The 19829-nt window shown below is 41.5% G+C and overlaps 1 protein-coding gene across 1 annotated transcript in view; it reads right to left on the bottom strand.

The window, feature by feature from the left end:
* The window catches only part of DNAH5 (dynein axonemal heavy chain 5), a 240303-nt gene that overhangs the window by 204877 nt on the left and 15597 nt on the right, over positions 1–19829 (bottom strand). The window contains exons 3-12 of the mRNA XM_049648271.1: positions 19181–19265; positions 15778–15938; positions 14368–14589; positions 11606–11743; positions 10403–10579; positions 9248–9361; positions 8192–8299; positions 5716–5838; positions 4947–5162; positions 1391–1498 (exon numbers count right to left, since the gene is read on the bottom strand). Coding sequence (XP_049504228.1) covers positions 1391–1498; positions 4947–5162; positions 5716–5838; positions 8192–8299; positions 9248–9361; positions 10403–10579; positions 11606–11743; positions 14368–14589; positions 15778–15938; positions 19181–19265 — 1452 coding nt within the window. The remainder of the gene's footprint in view (positions 1–1390; positions 1499–4946; positions 5163–5715; positions 5839–8191; positions 8300–9247; positions 9362–10402; positions 10580–11605; positions 11744–14367; positions 14590–15777; positions 15939–19180; positions 19266–19829) is intronic.

Below are 19829 nucleotides of genomic sequence, written 5' to 3'. Positions count from 1 at the left end.
TGGCTGTGAGCTCTGAGGGCAAATCTACTTGATTTACTTCTGTCTTTATAACCCACAGCAAAGAAGCATAGTTGTTAATTGATACACAGTAGATGCTGGTTTAATTGCAGTATATCGAGTTCTTACGAATTCCTTACCCACACACTAATTTGGCAAAAATTCCTTCGCTCTCTCCAGTTAGGTAAGGCGCCCTGGAGACACAAAGAGGAATGAACACAAGCCCTGCCCTCAGGGTGTTCACCGTCCACTTCTGTCCACCCCCACACAAGCTACTAAAGTGCCATGTGATCTGAAACTGCTGGGAAGGGAAGCTGGAGCAGAGAGTCAGCACCACCACTGCCCATCGCTTCCCATCGTCCTCATGTCTAGTTGGCCCCCAAACAAGGTCACTGCATAAATTACCACAGGCACTATATCTTCCCATCAACCGAAACATTTATTCTAGCGTAATAGTTAAAAACTTGAATGCTAGAGCCAGAATGCCTGGATTTAATCCCGACTCTCCCAGTTTTTATCTCTGTGATGATCAGATGATTAACACCCATAAAGTGCTCAGGACAGTACCCAACATATAGAATTAGCTCATTTTGTTATGATTCCTTTTTACCATTGGACCCACCCTTCAGAGCTCTTTTTCCTTGAAATGTACGAATTGACTTCGAAACAGAACTTTTGGGAAACAAGTAACAGAATGCTCATTTTCCTTTTCAAATCAGAAAGGCATACACTTTGGACTTCACTAGGATGAAAAGAAGTCTGAATATGAAACTTCGGTAGACACCGATGGGGTCATCTCCCCCTCACCCTCCTTGATTCTTCTCTGATAACACTCACAGCCCTCTCCCCCCGCTCCAAGAGACCCAGACCCCCCATATGGGCTGGAAGTCAAGATGGCTGGTCAGTGCGGGGGCGGGAGGGGAGGGGAAAGGAAGAGAGAAGTGGGCTGCAGACCAAGAGGGGTCCAGGTGCTGAGTGGGTCCTGGCACCACTGTTTCTAAAGCCAGCTGCAACCCTGGCTTTGCAATCTGGCAGACAGTTGGTCGTAATCATTGCTATAAAGTAACAAACAAACAGAAACAAATTTCTATATTCTAATAACTCCACATTTCAACAGGAGATGAAAGTTAATTTTCTAAGAACTAAGATGGAAGGCATGAAAAAGTATGATTACAGATCATTATCCAAAGCTATATTTATGACCCTTTAATCCATGAAAAAGAGCCTTCAATTATTAATGTGAAATCACAAAATGCAGGCTGAGGTTGCGATCGGTCACCTCTATGATGAAGCCGCCTCTCCCTTCTGAATGGTTAATGATTAGCAACAGCATCATACAGAAGGGAAAAAATAAACACACAGCTGTCAACAGGAATTTTATTATACAACTTACATGAAGGTCATTAGTCTGCTTGCAAAACTCTTCATAATCCTGGTCAAAATCCATTTTCCTCTGGTCTAAGAAATTATATTCCTTTTTCTTTATGGTGGCAACAATACTCTGAAATGTTATGAAAGAAATAAGACATTGTCTCAGCATTCTCGCAATACTCAATTAAATAGGACCTTTAAATGTAGAACCTGTATAATCATCTTTCAAAAATCAACTTAAAAGGAGCCTTATTTCTTTAATTATTCACATGGCTTAATGCTTATCAGGGGCAATAGAATCTTGCCAAGTGCATTCAGAGAAATCACTTAGAAAGCATTTTCATGAGGTTTTACATATTCCTGAAGAAAAATATAAAATAAAACCATAGCTGAAAAGCAGGAGAGGTGTTTTCTCTAAAAATTTCTCTGGGGTGCTTGGGTGGCTCAGTCAGTTGAGCGTCTGACTTCAGTTCAGGTCATGATCTCATGGCTTGTAAGTTCGAGCCCCACGTCTGGCTCTGTGCTGAGAGCTCAGAGCCTGGAGCCTGCTTTGAATTCTGTCTCTCTCTCTCTCTCTCTCTCTCTCTCTCTCTCTGCCCCTCCCCCGCTTGTGCGCGCACGCGCTCTCTCTCTCTCTCTCTCAAAAATCAGTAAAAACATTAAAGAAAATTCCTTTTTAATTTCTTACTAATGATATCTGAATTTTTTTAAAAAGTCCAGAGTAGAATTATTAAAACGTTTTTCACTGAAAAGTTTAAGTCTTCTCAGAAAATAAATAGCCGTAACAGAACACAACCAACCTAGGAAGAAAATAGTTGTAGCATCTACAGATGAAAAACTACCTTCTAAGCCTCACATGTCTTAAATAAAACATCAAACCGCAATCTGCCATTTCAAGAATCTCCAGAATTAACTGCTTCCTCCTACCCTGCAAAGCTACAGTCTGTGACTATGAAAGTACAAATCAGGCAACTCGTCTCCTTGAGAATACTATTATCCTAAGGTTTGTTTGCTCAGAATAATGAGCTATAATGCTCTATGATCGTTCTTAACCAGGTACTAAGCCATTCTCAAACTCAGGTGCCCACATTGTTGACACAGGCATATAATTTTTATGAAGAAAGTTGGGCCTCCTTCCATCACCTCCTCTTCAAAGTCATTTCCATTTAAACATCAATTCACATCTCTCAATAGACAAGTGTATAAAATGCAGAACTCCTTGAATCAAGTTTACTAACTAAAACAACCTACTCTTTCATGCTGTATAACTACAAAATTAGCTCTATGGAGACACTATATGCATATGGTGCCATCCATCATGTTATGAGCATTGAAAAGCTGCATTACTACATTTTAATGTGGCAAGAAAGAAAGAAAGAAACAAACAAACAAACAAACAAAGAAACAAAGATTTGGGGTCCTTAGAAAATTCTATGTTTGGATTTAATGGTCACTTAAGAGTATTAAGCTGACAAACATTAATCATGACCTTCAACCAACTAATCCAACTCAACCTAGTAAACCATTTACTTGACGGGTATTTATTGTGCACCTATTACAGGCTAGTGAACTCTGAAAACACAGGAAGGAGCTGAAAAAACAAATGTCCCTGCCCTCAAAGAACGTCCAGCCTCGGTGCGGGACGGGGTCAGAATCTATGTAAAGCACAAGTAAATGGACAGGATAATTTCACACAGTGAAAAAATGAGTAATGTGACATTGAGTGCTTGAGAAGAACAGAGATCAAGGAAAACCTAACCAAAAGGGTCATTTAAATGAAGATCTACAGGCCAAGAAAGAGTAGCCATGTGATGGTCCAGAGGCAGAACTTTCCAGGAAAAAAAGCTCTATAAGCCCCAAGGTGGACTGAACTGAAATGACCTGTGTCCAGAGAACATCAAAGGAGAAGAGAAGCAGATGAGGAGACAGGAGGGGTGGACAGGACCTTGACAGCTACACAAGGAACCTCAGTTTCACTTCCATGGTCACCATTTTGAGCTTCTAAACTGGTACTAACACACAAAAACCTCACTAGATGCTTTCATGCACCATCTACATTTTAGCTCACTATCCTCTGGTACATCCATTTTAATCAGTATTTCACGTTAGATTTTTAGATTTCTCTTCCCAGTATTTTTATCAGGTTAGAACAGTCTTTATCTGCATTTAGATGTATAGCTCAACTTCTCCTTCAAAAATAAACTTTGACATATGCTCCAAAGTTATTTTTTCATTAAGAATAGAAAATAAATAAATTCCAAGCTGAAAAGTAAATGAATATATTCGGTCTTTGTCTTGCAAAACTGTCGGTTTCAGATATAGATTATCTACCCTGCAGATAACACCCAACCCACCTAAAATGTTTCCTGCTATATAAGCTATATAAAAAAGGTCTTTTCTCTTACTCTCCTAAAATCTGGTCTACTCAGGAAATGAAAAAGATTCCTTATATTAGACTAAACTGTTAGAGTACAAAAACTAATGTGTGGCAGTAGATTTTACGATTCTTTTCAAATTCAAGTACAAAAAAAAAAAAAAAAAAAATTAGCTTTTAATATCACTGTCCCCAAACAAGAAAAACTTAACTATATCAAGACTAAGAATTCAAAACCCATTTTGTTTGGAAATTGTTTTTCAAAACTCTTCAAAACATTATTAGATCGCTGTGCCTGCTTTAAAAACTAAGATTAGTTACACACCTACCCTTACAAGATAAAGCAGTTAAAAATCAAAATAATTAGAAACTATTGGGCTAGGGGCGCCTGGGTGGCTCAGTCGGTTAAGCGTCCGACTTCGGCTCAGGTCATGATCTCGCGGTCCGTGAGTTCGAGCCCCGCGTCGGGCTCTGTGCTGCCAGCCTGGAGCCTGTTTCAGATTCTGTGTCTCCCTCTCTCTGACCCTCCCCCATTCATGCTCTGTCTCTCTCTGTCTTAAAAATAAATAAACATTAAAAAAAAATTTTAAAAAAAAAAGAAACTGTTGGGCTAAATTAAAATCTTTTATTTCGCTAAAATATGTCCCTTTTATTTTGCTAACATAGGTCCAAATAAAAAGATTAAATGCAGCCATAATCAGATGCACCCAGAACTCAGTGTCAGTTAGTGCCTGAAGCATAGTATATGTTTCATTAAATATTTCTTGCACGAATAAATGAAATAATACGTTATATTTAAACATTTTTCTTGTGCTAGTGAAAATGCTCTTACTAATGATGATTAATTTTAGACTATTGGTAAGTCATTCTCATAATCACATACCTGAGAAGAACATATTAGCACCATTACACAATTCTCAAATAGATTTAATTTCTTTATTGTTCAAGGGTCATGAGCTTACATCTAACATTACAGATTATTTGAATCATTCTAAATATAAATACTTGTACGAGATATTAAAGTTTTAGTTACAGAAAAGGTAGGAAATTTAGTTTTAAAGGACAGAACCTCGGGGGCGCCTAGCTGGCTCTGTCAGTGGAGCGTGCAACTCTTGATCTTGGGGTTGTGAGTTCAAGTCCCACGTTGGGTATAGACGTTACTTAAAAAAAAAATAAAATCTTTAAACAAAAATGAAGTACAGACCTGGTATTTAGTGACCATGTCTTCCAGCCCCTCAATTTTAGAATCTTGCAGGACTGAGTATGTCCTGAAGGTTGTAAAGATATCTATTATCTTGGCAAGACGTCGGTGGAAAGTTTCAAATTTTCCAAAAATATACATCTCACTAAATTCAAATTGTTTCTCATTTGGATCTTGTTTAAGCTTTTGTTTTGTCTTGTGAAAGCAGCGCTGGTATTCCTTAAAATTAAAAACCAAAATATTAGAGAGGGAACATACCCCAGGTTACCAACCTTATTCTCTCACGTGGAAGAAGCTGTAAATTCAGGGTCGAACTTCAAACCCTGTCAGTGTCATGCCTTTGCGTGTGCCCATTCTTCAGCTGGCAATGTCATCATTTCCTAACTCCCAATCTAGCACATTACTAATTATTCATGAGGCAACTCAAAGGCACAGCCTTTCCACTTGATCCCACTGTGTCAGCATTAGCCTAACTCGGTGTCTAACTCCCAATTCATCCTCAAGAAACTAAAGAAACTACCTCATCTTTGCATTTCTGGGACTGAGTGTGGCATCAGGACATCACGGGGCCCCAAAACAGCAGAACAAGTGCATAGACTTTGAGAGCAGATTTATCAACATTCAATTTTCTTCACAATAATTACTCTTTTACAAAAAGAATTACTTCTCAGCAATCAACAATGATAACTGCTACATGATTTAAGATGCATCAGCAAAAACCACATAAAAATAATAAAATATTATCTAAGCGTGTTATTAAGCTGACCGTTACCTGCTTGAGTTTAATTGCAGATAGTATCTTTTCCACAACAACATCTTGCGGCTGGCTCCAGATGGACGCAGTTCCGTTGTTGGTAATGTAGGCTTTACATGCAGATATCATCTGATTCGTCACCTGGAATTTCCCAATAAAATGGTGCTAAGTACATAAAACAGCCATCACTCATAAACTGAACCGGAGGGTCCTTGACTCCTCTACCTCTCAGGGTGTGCAATCTGTGACCTTGACACTAGGTTTCTTTTTTTCCATCACAGCCACGATCCAGCACTAACACTTTTTTTGCCCCAGCTCTTTTTTTGCCCCAGCTCCTTTATACAAATGACAACAATTATTTATATTTCAGGTGTACAACATGATCCTTTATATTCATATGCAGAGTGAAATGATTACCATGATAAACACATGTACCACCTCACAGTTTACCCGTGTGTGTGTGTGTGTGTGTGGTGTGTGTGTGTGTGTGTGTGTGTGTGTGTTGAAAAGACGTCAGATCTGCTCTCTTACCAACTTTTGAGTACACAATACAAGTATTATTAACTATGGTAGCTATGCTGTGTGTTAGATTCCCCAGAATGTATTCATCTTATAACTGAGAGTTGTAGCATCTCCCTGTTGCCCACACTCCCCAGCCTCTGGCAACCACCCTTCTACTCTCTACTTCCATTTGTTCGTCTTTTTTCGATTCTAACATGTACTGTCAAAATCATTTGTGAAATCACAGAGTTGGAAGCGCCGTGGCCAATCAACAATTCAGGCCCCCTGGTTTATGCAGGATGAACATCTCGACCAACCAGGAGAGAATTCACTGCCCCGTCTGAAAGCTGTTGAGAGTTCCCCCAGTCTCCTTAGGTAGGCTGCTCTAACATGTAACTCACAGTCTCCAAGTGCCATGGAAAGGACTGTCCACCTGATCATTTCATGACACCAGGAGCTGTAGCAGAAATGTCAAAAAGGAGAAGAAGAGAAAAGAGTCAAGCTGACATCCGTAACCACTAATATTTTATCCATTCCTCCAAACTGCAAAAAAAACTTCAGGATTTTCTTATGACTTTTTTATAATGTAAAAGGAAAACCAGATGACTATGTATGCATGGAATGGCATGATGTCTGGGACAGGCAGTGCAAAGGCTGGAGGAGAGTGTGGAACAAGATGGGTGACGTGCAGACAGAACCTGGGCGACAGGGACTTGGGGGTCTGGTGTATAATTCTCTGTCCTTTGTACCCGTCTCAAAATTTCCATAATGAAAGCTAGTCCAAAATTAGATAAATGATGGTTTCACAATTTGGTTCAAAAACAAGCCTTGCGGATAATATGCATGAAGTCTGGAGCGATGATACAAATTGACTTTGGAGGCTCCTTCTCAGGGAATATCCCTCACGGCCCTCACATGTCCTTTTAACATGGGAAGAAGTGGAGCAAGAATCTCATGGATTCCCCTCCTTTCTCGACCTGAACTGCCTGACTGAGAGCAGAGAAAAGGGAGCCTCCTGTCCAGTTCTCAGGCTGGACGTACCCCTTACCAAGAAGAACCATGCCTCCTACTATGCGAGCATTCACCACACAAGTCCTGATGAGGCAGAAATGCCTCTATTGTAGCACAACATTTAAAATTTTCACCTTGGTGATGAAAGTCATTTACTTCTTAGAGACTGCTCAAAATGGGGAAAGCAACAGTGCTCACCATAAACGCTTATGAGTTAGGACACACGGTTGAAACATCGTTATGTTTTTTGGCAGAATCATTATAATTGCTTTAGGATTACTGAAATGTTGCAAGTGGCTTTTATGACCATGATAACTGTTCTAATAACACCAAGTAAACAACTGTGGCATCAAATAAATTTGGAAAAGTGGCACATAAAATATAAAACAGGAGAAAGCCAGTTAAATATAGTTTTTCTTAATTAAAATTTGCCCAAAAGGAATAAATAATGTGCTAAATAACATAGGGAAAGAAATTCCAAGAAGACTCTTTGTTAAAATTTTATTATATAAATAACACAATTATTGGGGTGCCTGGGTGGCTCAATCGGGTAAGTGTCCAACTTCGGCTCAGGTCATGATTTCGCAGTACATGAGTTCGAGCCCCGCATTGGGCTCTGTGCTGATAGCTCAGAGCCTGGAGCCTGCTTCGGATTCTGTGTGTCCCTCTCTCTCTGCCCCTCCCCCACTCATGCTCTGTCTCTCCCATCTCTCAAAAATGAATAAACATTTAAAAAAAATTTTTAATTAAAAAAATAGGCCAATTATTTATTATAATAATTATTTTGGGAAATAATGCTTTATGATTTGCAAGAATCAGCCTCACGAATACACTTAATTCTATATCTATTTACAGATTAAATTTTTTTTTAATTGTAGGATGCACAGACATTGAATTGTGCCCATATGGTAATTTCTAATTAGCAAAAAATCAACATTGCAAAAAAATACAAGTGACCATGGGATCTATGCTATGAACTTACCTTTACAAACAGAGACGTGATCTTCTCAGAGGTGTTATAGTAATGGGAAATACTATAGATCATTTTAATTGCATTTATAAGTGTAGGGATAGCATCAACCATGGATATCTAGAAGACACCACAAAAGTTTTCAGAGAAACAAATACCAAATTCAGCAAAATTCTGATAGTATAACCATTCAATCTTCATTAGAATAAAATTAGCTAAGAGATTTTTAGTTAAATTTTTAAAATATTATCTAACACTCCACATAGATGTATTTAAAGGTAATTTCATTTTTATTAGTCATACGCAGTTAATCAAATTTGTTTCGATGCAAGAAACATTAACTGTCTGTTAATGCCAAGGTTAACATTAATTTTGTAATCAAAAAAAGCAGGCACTCCCTAAAGTTAAAAGATAAAACACCAACCGATAACTTTTCCAACACCTCTTTGAGTATCATCCAGAATGTCAATTACAATACTCAATGGAAACCGGAATACGCAAAAAAGATTCTAAAATATAATATTGCATATCCATCTCAGAGAGAGAGACAGATAGACAGACAGATAGATACAGATAGATATATACATATGTACAGTTGACCCTTGAACAATGAGGGGCCAGGCACACCAATCCCCATGTAGTTGAAAATTCATGCACAACTTTTGACTGCCCCCCAAAACTTAACTACTAATAGCCTACTGTTGACTGGAAGTCTTACCGATAATATAAACAGTTGATTAATACATATTTTGTATGTTTTATGTATTATATACTATATTTTTACAATAAAGTAAGCTAGAGAAAAGAAAATGGTAAGAAAGATAAAATACACTTTCAGCAATATACAGTATTTTTTGGAAAAAAACCTCATGTGTAAGTGGACGTACGCCGTCCAAACCCATGTTGCTCAAGGGTCAACTGTATACATATAAAATTTTCTTGAGACTAAAAGGAGGTTTCTAAGACTTTTCCAACAAACTTTAATATTAATGAACCAAACTCCATGCTCGATTCCGCCAGTGCAAAAGGTTTATCAGCAGACTAAGCAAGTAGATTTCTTCAACTCACAGGGTCACTACTGTACAAGGGGTCACAGCATTTTTCAAGTGTGTACAAATATTTGACATTGTCCTTCGCTTCATTAGCTGCATCAGTGATTCGAATATCCAGCTCCCGCCAAGTCTAAGCACAAGACAGGAAAGCAATTTTTATGCAATTATTATAAAGGAACTTCCAATATAACAGCTGCTAACAGCCACCACAGGTCCGTTGTGTCAGACTTCCAGTTTATCCTGTGCATCTCACATAAAACTGAATCCACAGGAGTGAGGGGTATGGCCACGTTGGAGAGCAACTTAAATTTTTTGGCCGAATGTTTAAAGGTATCTCTTTAAGGCCTTCCCTTATAAAATCTACTCGCTAACTAGGACAGAGCATCAAGAGGGCAGCACCTCCATTTGAACCCACACTTTCTCTCCTCCACTGGCTCCTGGATCCATTGTGCACCTCACTCCCATACTTTGTATGGTAAGAACCAAAGGAAGCCTCCAGCACACAGCGAGCAAGAAACTGAATCCTGCAATGACCTCATGAGCAACTTGGAGGCAGATCCTCCCCCCAGGTGAGCCTCAGATGAACCAACACCCTGACTGTGACCTCAGGAGAGATCCTGAGTCAGAGGCACCCAGCTGAGTTGCCCCTAAATTCCTGACACACAGCACACAGACTGGTATGTAATATATGTTTGCTGTGCTATGTTGCTAAGTGTTAGGGTAATTTGTTACAGGGGGATATAAAACGAATATACTAGGGCTAATATGTATATGTATATACATATATACACACACACACACACACACACATATATATATATATATACACACACACACACACACATATATATATGTAAGTTTTTGTTATTACAACTCGTGGTTAGTCTGAATTCAAAATATATACATAATCGTGATGTTAAGCTACGTCTTAATTACATGCAATGCTCTCTAATAATACATATACATACATGTACACCAGCCAACAAATACTCTTAATTCAAAGGCAATGTCCACAGTACCCAGAATTATAAAAGGGCAAGATTATCCAGTCTTCAAGTTTTTTCATAAAGGTATAACAACATTTCTCTGTTCCTAGTTACTCTATGACATGAAAATACACACAGAGAATTTCCATTCCCGTTTCATAAAGCAGAAAGAAATGGCTGACAACCTTCAGAAGTTTAGACCTAGCAGCAGCAAGCATTGCCAAGACAGCCTTCACATCCGGGCCTTTTAATTGATCCAAAAGGTAGTTAAATTTGGACAGTCTTTTCTTCCAGTGCTCCAACTCTGCTCGGGGCCCGAGGTCATCCGCTTCCTTACGCAGCTGGTTGTTTTCAGCAAGGACCTGATAACGCACGGCAGAACTGTGAACCACTGAACGGGGCTGGCGGTATGAAAGTTATACACTGGGAAATAAATGAATTATGCTTTCTGGATCATGATATATTTGTATTCATTTGCATGCTTCAAGTGACAGCCTTTTACTTGTATCCATTTTTAAAACTTCAACAAAAATTGAGTGAACATGCTCAAATTGAAAACTACTTATTTAAAAAGTTCTAATGAGGGGCGCCTGGGTGGCTCAGTCGGCTAAGCGTCCGACTTCAGCTCAGGTCACGATCTCGCGGTCCGAGAGTTCAAGCCCCGTGTCGGGCTCAGGGCTGACGGCTCAGAGCCTGGAGCCTGCTTCCGATTCTGTGTCTCCCTCTCTCTCTGCCCCTCCCCCGCTCATGCTCTGTCTCTCTCTGTCTCAAAAATAAATAAACATTAAAAAACATGTTTTTAAATAAAAAAAATAAAAATAAAAAAAATAAAAAGTTCTAATGAACTTTTGGAGGACCTGACCTCAGAACATTTCTTTGACTCTTCAATTACCGTACACCCTTAGAGCAATATAACCTTGGAAAGTCTGCATGCCTTAAGTTGGTTAACTTTCATTGTTAACTGTTGGTTAATTTTCATTACTTTTTGATTAAATGTCTGCCGACACCTCGGATTTTTCTGAAAATGTTTTTTTAAGCTTTTTTTTTTTTTTTAAGTCTCGAGCTCCCTTTTAGAAGGCACACTGACTGGAAAACTCCTTGTACTTCTACAGAGATTCTCTGTAAAATACACCTTGAGAAAAAAGAAATTGACAAAGTGCAGTCTTCTTGTTACATTAAGTATTTAAAGTTACTTGCTTTCCTCTCTTCAAATTTTTTACTATCTCTTCTTAACTAATGACGATAAATGAAAACCACACTGAACTCCTCACCTTTTTAGGGACTCGTCAAATACTTAGGCAAATGGGAATGGCAAAAGATATACCGTCTTCCATTGACTAGTTCAGTAACGTAGCATCTGAGGCTGATGTTTGCTTTCTGAAAATTACCTGTTCTGTCTGTTTGATCCATACTCTCATACAAGCTTCTATTTTCTCCAGAGTCTCAGGGTTATGAGCTAGACTCAAGTAGTCTATCGGCTCCTTCAGGGTTTTCAGTTCAAATATGTCACACTTTTGAAGGCTCACCTAATTAAAATGAAAGTTAAACAAGATGATGCTAATTTTATTTTTTTAATGTTGATTTATTTATTTTGAAAGAGAGAGAGAGGAAGGGACAGAGAGAGAGGGAGAGAGAATCTGAAGCAGGTTCCGCACTGCCAGCATAGAGCCCGACACAGGGCTCCAACCCATGAACTGTGAGATCATGACCTGAGCTGAAATCAAGAGTTGGATGCTTAACCAACTGAGCCACCCAGGCACCCCATGATGATGCTAATTTTAAAACACACACACACACACACACACACACACACACACACACGTAAACACACACTTCTGGTTCATCCCCGGGGTCAGAAGGATCTTAAAATTTTCTCTGAACTACCCTGTTCCCTGAAGAAAGATCTCTGAAAGCATAGTGTGATACATAATGCTCAGTCCTCCCTGTGAACTAGAGATGACTGAGGGCAGATTTGGGGTCATAAAACAGAAAGAGTGAACTAAAGAGAGAGAGTCATAATATCACAAATTTTGGGAATTAATAGGGAATTTAGAAATTAAAGAGTCAACTCACGAAACCAAAGAACATGGGGGAGCTTCAAGGTAATTGACTGGGGGAAGGGTAATTTCTAATGCATTACATTCTTTTTTTGAAACTAACCAGATGAAAAGATTCTCCTGTCCTTAACCAATAACATCCATATAGTTTGCAAGTTTAATGGCAAACACATGGATTCATTTTAGGGGAGGAAGGAGGAAGAGGATAGAGAAGGAGACGTGTTGGATTTTGACTTGACAAAGAAACTCAGCACATTTTTGCACACAGATAAATGGACCTCGATATTTGCTCAGGACATTTTCTCCTGGGAAAGTGCACCTGGCATTGTGAATGCCTAAATTCAGGTTTCAGGCCAATCCCACTTTAGCAACAACAGAGCTAGTACGTTTCTCTCAACTGGTTCAGAACCAGCAGGAAGGGGCGTGGTTATTTGACATCCTCAAATGCCCATATGGTCAAGGAGCCACAACACAAGGCCCAGGCCCTAAGGGCTTCTTGGTAACTGAGGTAAAACCAAAGAGTTCACTAGGAGATGTGGCAGGTGAATGGTGCAGGCTGGGAGTGAAGGGCACCAGATGCTGAGTTCAGACCAGCAGAGAGAAGCCTATAGGGCGAGTCAGAGCACCTGCCACGAGGGCCTGCTGCAAGGGGACCCTGTAACCCCTGGATGGCCCCCTCAAGGTTTCTCGTTTCCTTCACTTGGCTTCCTAATAAAGCGCTGCCAGCTCTAACCTTACCTGATGGCCTCTGGCCCTGATGGCCTCTAACCTTAGCTGATGGCTCCCATGCCCACCGCTGCTCTATGGGGCTATGTCCCATCTACATGGAGCTCAGAGACACCACTCCGTCCTCCCAGAACCTAGCCTCCCCGCTCTGTTTTTCACTTTGCTACCCTCCGACGGGGCTCTGAAAACCCACGAGGGCAGGCACGTGCCTCTGCTCCCCTGTGCCCTTGCTCACACTGCCCCCAGCCTGGAGGAACCTTCTAGCATGCCGCCACCCCTCCCCCCACCACACTGCATCTTCCACCTGCCACTTCTGGAGCCATCTTTGGTTTTACAGGGGAGGGCTCTGCTCTCCATGAAGTGGCACTACCTCCCTTCTATGTGGGGATCCATCCACTTTTTTTAATACCTAGACCACAATAGGACGTGGGACCATATGAAAGCACTGCTTTTTCAAGTAGAACAACAATCTAACTTGCTTCAGCTTGCGGTTTAGTATATAGGCCTGCATCAGAGTTCACTACACATAGAACTCAGATATTAGGCGGAATCAACCCGCTCCCAACTGGATGAAATTTACTCCACTCCCCTATTCCATGTCCTCTAGAAAGCCTGATGTCTCTCTCCCAATATCCCAATAGGTCCCAATGGTTCTCAGTCTCCTCTGGAGAGGAGTGAGTAACACACCGTCATTGGTATCACAGGCTACATTTCTGTCTCCCATTCGTGCCTGATTGGGGCTATCGCCATCACGGTCTTGCTTCCACCACCGTCTGCCCCAAGTAATGTGTAACACGGGCTTCCAGTAGATTGCACAAATTTTAAGGGAGCTAAATCTCACATTTGCCAAACTTATTCTTACAGGCCCTTTTGGTCACAGGCTTAACCGCAGGACCCAACCCACTCCCTCCAGATACGTCAACTGCTCTCTCCTTCTCTCTCATCTTCAGGATTTCCTCCATCCCTACCCATCACCCAACACCCAACACCCAACCCCCCCACACACACACACACACACATGGGCACACACTCTCCACACTCTCTGGGTCCAGATTCCTTTCCTTCTAGGACAAACAGTGATGCCACAAGCATTTCATTCACTTCTCTTTGCAGTCAAGCATGCGACGTGACTGAATGAAACCCTCCATCGTGGCCGACACTTCCGATGCATTAATCACTCCAAACCGTAAGAATCTACATCTAGCTACCACCACCACCTCTGGGAGGGGCAATAAAAATGCCCATAAAATTTTTTCAAGATTTGCCAGGCAGAGGAATTAAGACCATCCAACAGAAGCATTACACACTTACATGTTGATTTGTTCACCATCTGATAACTTTTGAAGGAAGAACTTATTCATTCTTACCTTCTCCTTCAAACTCTCCTGTGCGCCCGACAGGACGCCCACAAAGCCTTCCAGAGAGCTCAAGAACTCCTGCCGAATGCTGGATGCTTCCTGAAGACCCTCGAGCTCGCCCCAGCCATGGCTCGTGGCCCTGAGAGCGGGAATGAAGATGTCCGACAGCAAATGCCTCACGCTGTTGAGGAGGCCCCCATCCGCGGTATCTAACATATTAAAGCTCACCTCCTGGAACACAGGAGATCCCCTGCTGTAAAAATTATCTGCAATTGCAACATAGCTACTAAGTCATTTCTGAATGCTGCTCATTAACCAAATATCCCGCGTCGGTCAATGAAGACCTACCAAATGAGAAAAGCAAAACTGCTTACTCGGAACTTGCTATAGCAAGAGTCGGCCACCATCACCCGCATTTCGGAAGACACTTAAGAGCAGGCAGGGGAGCGGGAAAGCCTTCTAGTGGAGGAAAGAGAAGCTTTCAGGCATGTCCTGATTGGAGGCTGCTGGTGTGGGGGACCTGGAGGCGGCCCCTAGAAGTGGGGCATCCTGTGTGATCCGCGAGGGGTGCATATTTGACTTTCTCCGGCCCCAGGGAAATAGGCTGGGGGTACGGACAAAAATTAGGGAGGCCGACAGTCTCGAACCAAATGCTGGCACTACTGGCCAATTTGTCACAGCAACTCTTGTGTGGCTTCCCCGCAGGCTTCCTGCGAGTCTGACAGTGCAGGCTGGCTCCCTGGATTGTTTCCTAGATAAGGGGGTTGGCTCCCTGGACAGGTTGCTGCCCGTTACAGGTCAAAATTCTGCTTTACGTGCGGTCTGGCCTTTGTTTGTATGTTCAGTCTCTCAATCCAGTAAATTATTTTTTGATGCCCTGGTTAAGACCTAAGCTTTATACTATTCTAAATCGCAATCACCAAAATAAAGACCTGAAATAAGCAGAACACGACACGTCTGCCAGTTTATTTGCTCCAAGCAGATAATGCCCCCGTCGAGGGCAGAGGAGACATGCACTTTATTTTGCACATACACAAAAAAATTATATATCCATTATTACAAACCTTACTTTAAATGCATGAAATTTGCCATTAAGTAAATAATGTACGGGCCATTATTTTTTAAAGGAAAGACTTCACTGTATCACACACACACACACACACACACACACGCATGCAAATACATATACATAATGTTATATCAATTTTTGTTAACAAACTGAATATTAAGTCCTATAACTCAACAGATTTAAAGGAAATGTCTTGTTTGCTATGAATGCTTTTAGAAATACTTCTTTGAAAGTAGTTTTAGATAGTTAATGAAAACAGTGGTTACCTCTATAGGGAAGGATTTTTTTTTTTTTGTAGAATTTACATGATTTGGGGTCATCTGGGGTAAAGGATTACTCCAGCCCCTTACCCTATGGATGTTCTCAGGGGTGATGGCTCTGGAAGGGTCAGTCCTGATGAAGAACACACATACTCCAGTAAGAGCCACATCTTTTCCCTCGGTCACAAACACCTTAGGTTTTTTAATCTTTTCAGAAAGAGAAGTCACTCCCCCTGGAGAGTCAAGTTGTCCTACAAATGCAAAAGAATTTTAGTTTCACAAATGCTACTTACGGTCCATATGGTTGTCTCTTGGAATGAGTTTCCTTGTTAAAATAGTGTCGCGTTGACTCATCCATGTGCCCTGGAAGGTCTGCTGCCTGGACAATCTCTAGCCTGAGCCCTGAAGGGATCTAAAAGGAGGTGACTGTTTCCAGATCATAGGTTCATTTCAAAAAAGTGTTGCTCCGGCAAAAAACAGGAATGAGGGGCGGCTGGGGAGCTCAGTCAGTTAAGTGTCAGACTTCAACTCAGGTCAAGGTCTCCCAGTTTGTGAGCTTGAGCCCCGTGTTGGGCTCTGTGCTTATAGCTCGGAGCCTGGAGCCTGCTTCGGATTCTGTGTGTCTCTCTCTCTGCCCCTTCCCTGCTCACACTCTGTCTCTCTCTCTCTCTCTCTCTCAAAAATAAATAAACATTAAACGCACACACACACACACACACACACACACAGGAATGAGAGGCACAGGAATGAGAGAGTTTGGTCCAAAGCAGATTCTTGCTGAAGCTACAATAGTCATTTTCATCCACAACAGGCCACAACAGAGGCAAGGGGGAGGGGCAAAGAGGGAGACAGTACCTGTTGCATGTGCTGGGTGTCAGCTCCTCTGCTTGGTACCTTGTCTACATTATTAAAGTCACTACAACCTTAAAGGCAGCGGTGGCCTGTCCCATGTCACAGCCAACAGGTGGTAAGAGTTGAGATCAAAAAACTAGCTTTGACTATAGAACTCCAGACCCCTGCAGCCCCCTCAGTATCGTGCTAGAGTCAGGACACTGTAGAGCCAGGAGAGCAACGGGATGAAGGGCGTGGGCTCTAGAGTCAGACCCCCAAGGCGTGAGTCTCCTCCGCTGCACTTCATGGCCACGTGACCTTGGGAAAGATACCTAGTCTTCCTGTGCCTCAGTCTTCTCATCTGAAAATTCGAATCATATCCCTAGAAGCTAGCATCTGCAATTGTTGTGAGGATTAAATGAGTTAATACACGTGAAGCCCTTAGAAAAGCACATAAAAACACTAGGCCACTAAGCATTACCATCATTATTATTTGAAAATTGTATTTTCGGTCGTCAAAGCATGTAGCTCATTGAGTGGACCATTTACGCACACAGAGGGAGCCAGTGCCCTTGTCCGCCCACGGAAGTTGGAGCTCTCCAAGCAGATCGGTAGCTCAAGCAAGGTTATCAGGGGCGGGATCACAGTGCCAAGGGAGGGACCTGGGGAAGAACGTGGACTGCAAGCTGAATCCTGAAACCCTGCAATTAGAACCTCTTGGAGGAACCTCCCCGCACCCAACCAAGTTCTGCTCCCACGGTGCCGGGCTAGAGACTGGTGCTGGGGCTTTGGCAGCAAACCCGCCCAATAAAGATAACCAGCAGATACGCCTCACCGGGAGGACAACACGTCACCGAGGGATGTGCAGCGAACGCTCCCAGTGCCCACCCAGTGCCCACAAGAGCAAGGGCCTGGGGAATCAAGGTCCGCCAACTTGTGACAGTGACAGTGCCAGTGCTGCTCGAGTAAAAGCTTTCCTGCCACCTCGTCCCTCTTGTGCCTGCCCTACCTCAAGCCAGAGCCGTGGTTTGCACAACGTGGACAGGAGCAGAAGGTTGACTTGAAGGAGCAGAGGAGGACCATATGCTTCTCTTCTCCTGTGAATACTGACCTTCAGAGGTCCCTGCTTAGAACCTTGGGGGATGGGGGAAGGAAGTGGGCGAGCCAGCAGTGAAGAAGATTTAACTTTAGATCAATTCATTTTGATCAACTGGATGGTTTTAGTTTCTGCACTGAGACAGTATTTGTAACGTGAAGCAACCATAGGAACATTTCCTATCTAAGAATATCCAGGAAAGTCATGGAATGGTCTCAATGTTGATCCAAGGTCAAAAGGTTAAAGCCAGTCCCATGGTAAAGGTCTAAAGGGAGAGCGGGGAACGAAATTAAATTATGTTTACATCCCGTGAGCCTTCCTCGTTCACTGTCACATTTACACGCGAACACTGAACTCGACCCAGTGCACATTTTGTAGATAACTCAACATCCCATTTGACTTTATGTTTGTCAGACTGGGATAGAATTAGAATTTTCTGTATTATTTTGATTTTTCGTTCAAAGTGGAATGGACTTTCTGGGTGCTTCAGTGGCTCAGTTGGTGAAGCGTCTGACTTTGGCTCAGCTAATGATCTATCTCACGGTTTGTGGGTTCAAGCCCCGTGTGGGGTTCTGTGCTGACAGCTCAGAGCCTGGAGCCTGCTTTGAATTCTGTATCTCCCTCTTTTTCTGCCCCTGCCCCGCTCACACACACTCTCTCTCTCTCTCTCTCTCTCTTTCTCTCTCTCTCTCTCTCACGCGCGCACTCTCAAAAATAAATAAACACTAAAAAAAAAATTTTTTTAAAGTATAATGGACTTTCTGACCACAAAATATCAGAAGAATAATTCTAGGCAAATCCCAATCACTTAGAGTATGCATGCATAATTTTCCCAGTTTTTAAACAAAAGAGCATAGTCATACTATATGCCAACAGCAATAACTATTTTCCCTTCAAAAAGGTTATAAAAAGATGAATGTAATACTTTAATATAATCATAATATATTTGTTTGTGCCCCTAGCTTGGCTTTAAAATTATATGAATCCACATAAACGTAGAATGGGAGATGCCAGTTGAATCCACACAAAGATTTGCAAATTTTCTTAAGTGAAAATAACTAAACTTGTCATTCCACATTACTCGTTTGAATCATAGTCGGTAGAAAATAAACATAATGTGATATTTAACTAGACAACTCATTATGCTTATTGGCAACAATTCCTCTGTTAAAAATAAATGGTGCCTATATAGAAAAGAAACAGATGCCCATAAAAAGTTCTAGAACATCACTGCATAGAATGAACTAGGATGTAAGGAAAAGAAGTCTCAAAATGTAAACTACTTTATTATTCCTCAATTACCAGCACAGCCTGAAAAGGAAAGCAAAATATCTCAAATGAAGCTAGAACAGCCAGGCTAGACAGCCATCATTATCCGTCCCTTTTCCTTGAGAACAAAATGGCACCTTGGCCTCACCCACCACACCTCACCACTGCCCCTTCGTCCCATCTCCCAGCGTGGATGTAAGGGGCCTGGTCAGCTCTGAGAGTGGCTTTCTGCTTCAAGCCATCCTCAGATGAATCTAGCCACACGTTTCCGGCTTACATCACATCAGATTCGGATACCTGTATCTGCTACCTCCACATCCTGATAGTAGAATATAAGGTGACGAAAACCTCCAGCAACAAAAAGCTGATCTATTCTTTCGATCTGTGAAAAAAGAAAAGGCAAGGTCACAACTTCGTTCTGAATTAGAAACCAGATTTCAGTCAGCATTTACTATCATCTTTCTTCTTCAGATAAAACCGCATCTAATGCAAAGCATACAGAAGGTGTCATGTATTTTTCAACCAATAAAACCATGAGAGAGTAAATGCCTCACCATGATAAAAATGTAGTTCAAAGAAGGAATCCAATCAGTCATCAAAATATTTGCTACATACATGTTTGAAAAGATTGTCCTTCCATTTTTGCTAATTTCCTAAAGCGTTGAGCTGTTGGAAGCAGATATAAATATAGTGTTTCGTTTTCACTCAATTGCAGATCAGAAGGGAGAACAAACTTTTCAAAACCTAATCTAACACACTAGAGGTAATTAATATTAAATTGGAGTAATCACTGGAAAATGCCATGAGAACACATATGATCATGGAACATTCCATCCAACGGTAGTCCAGAACTCAGTCCCATCCATGAGGTTCACTACACAACCAGAGGTCTGCCAACCGGCCTACTACCAGTGGAAGCACTTTTTTAAATCTTTTTAAATGTTTA

This window comes from Panthera uncia, assembly GCF_023721935.1.
Source record: "Panthera uncia isolate 11264 chromosome A1 unlocalized genomic scaffold, Puncia_PCG_1.0 HiC_scaffold_17, whole genome shotgun sequence".
NCBI lineage: Eukaryota > Metazoa > Chordata > Mammalia > Carnivora > Felidae > Panthera > Panthera uncia.
This window is presented reverse-complemented; position numbering and strand designations above follow the sequence as displayed.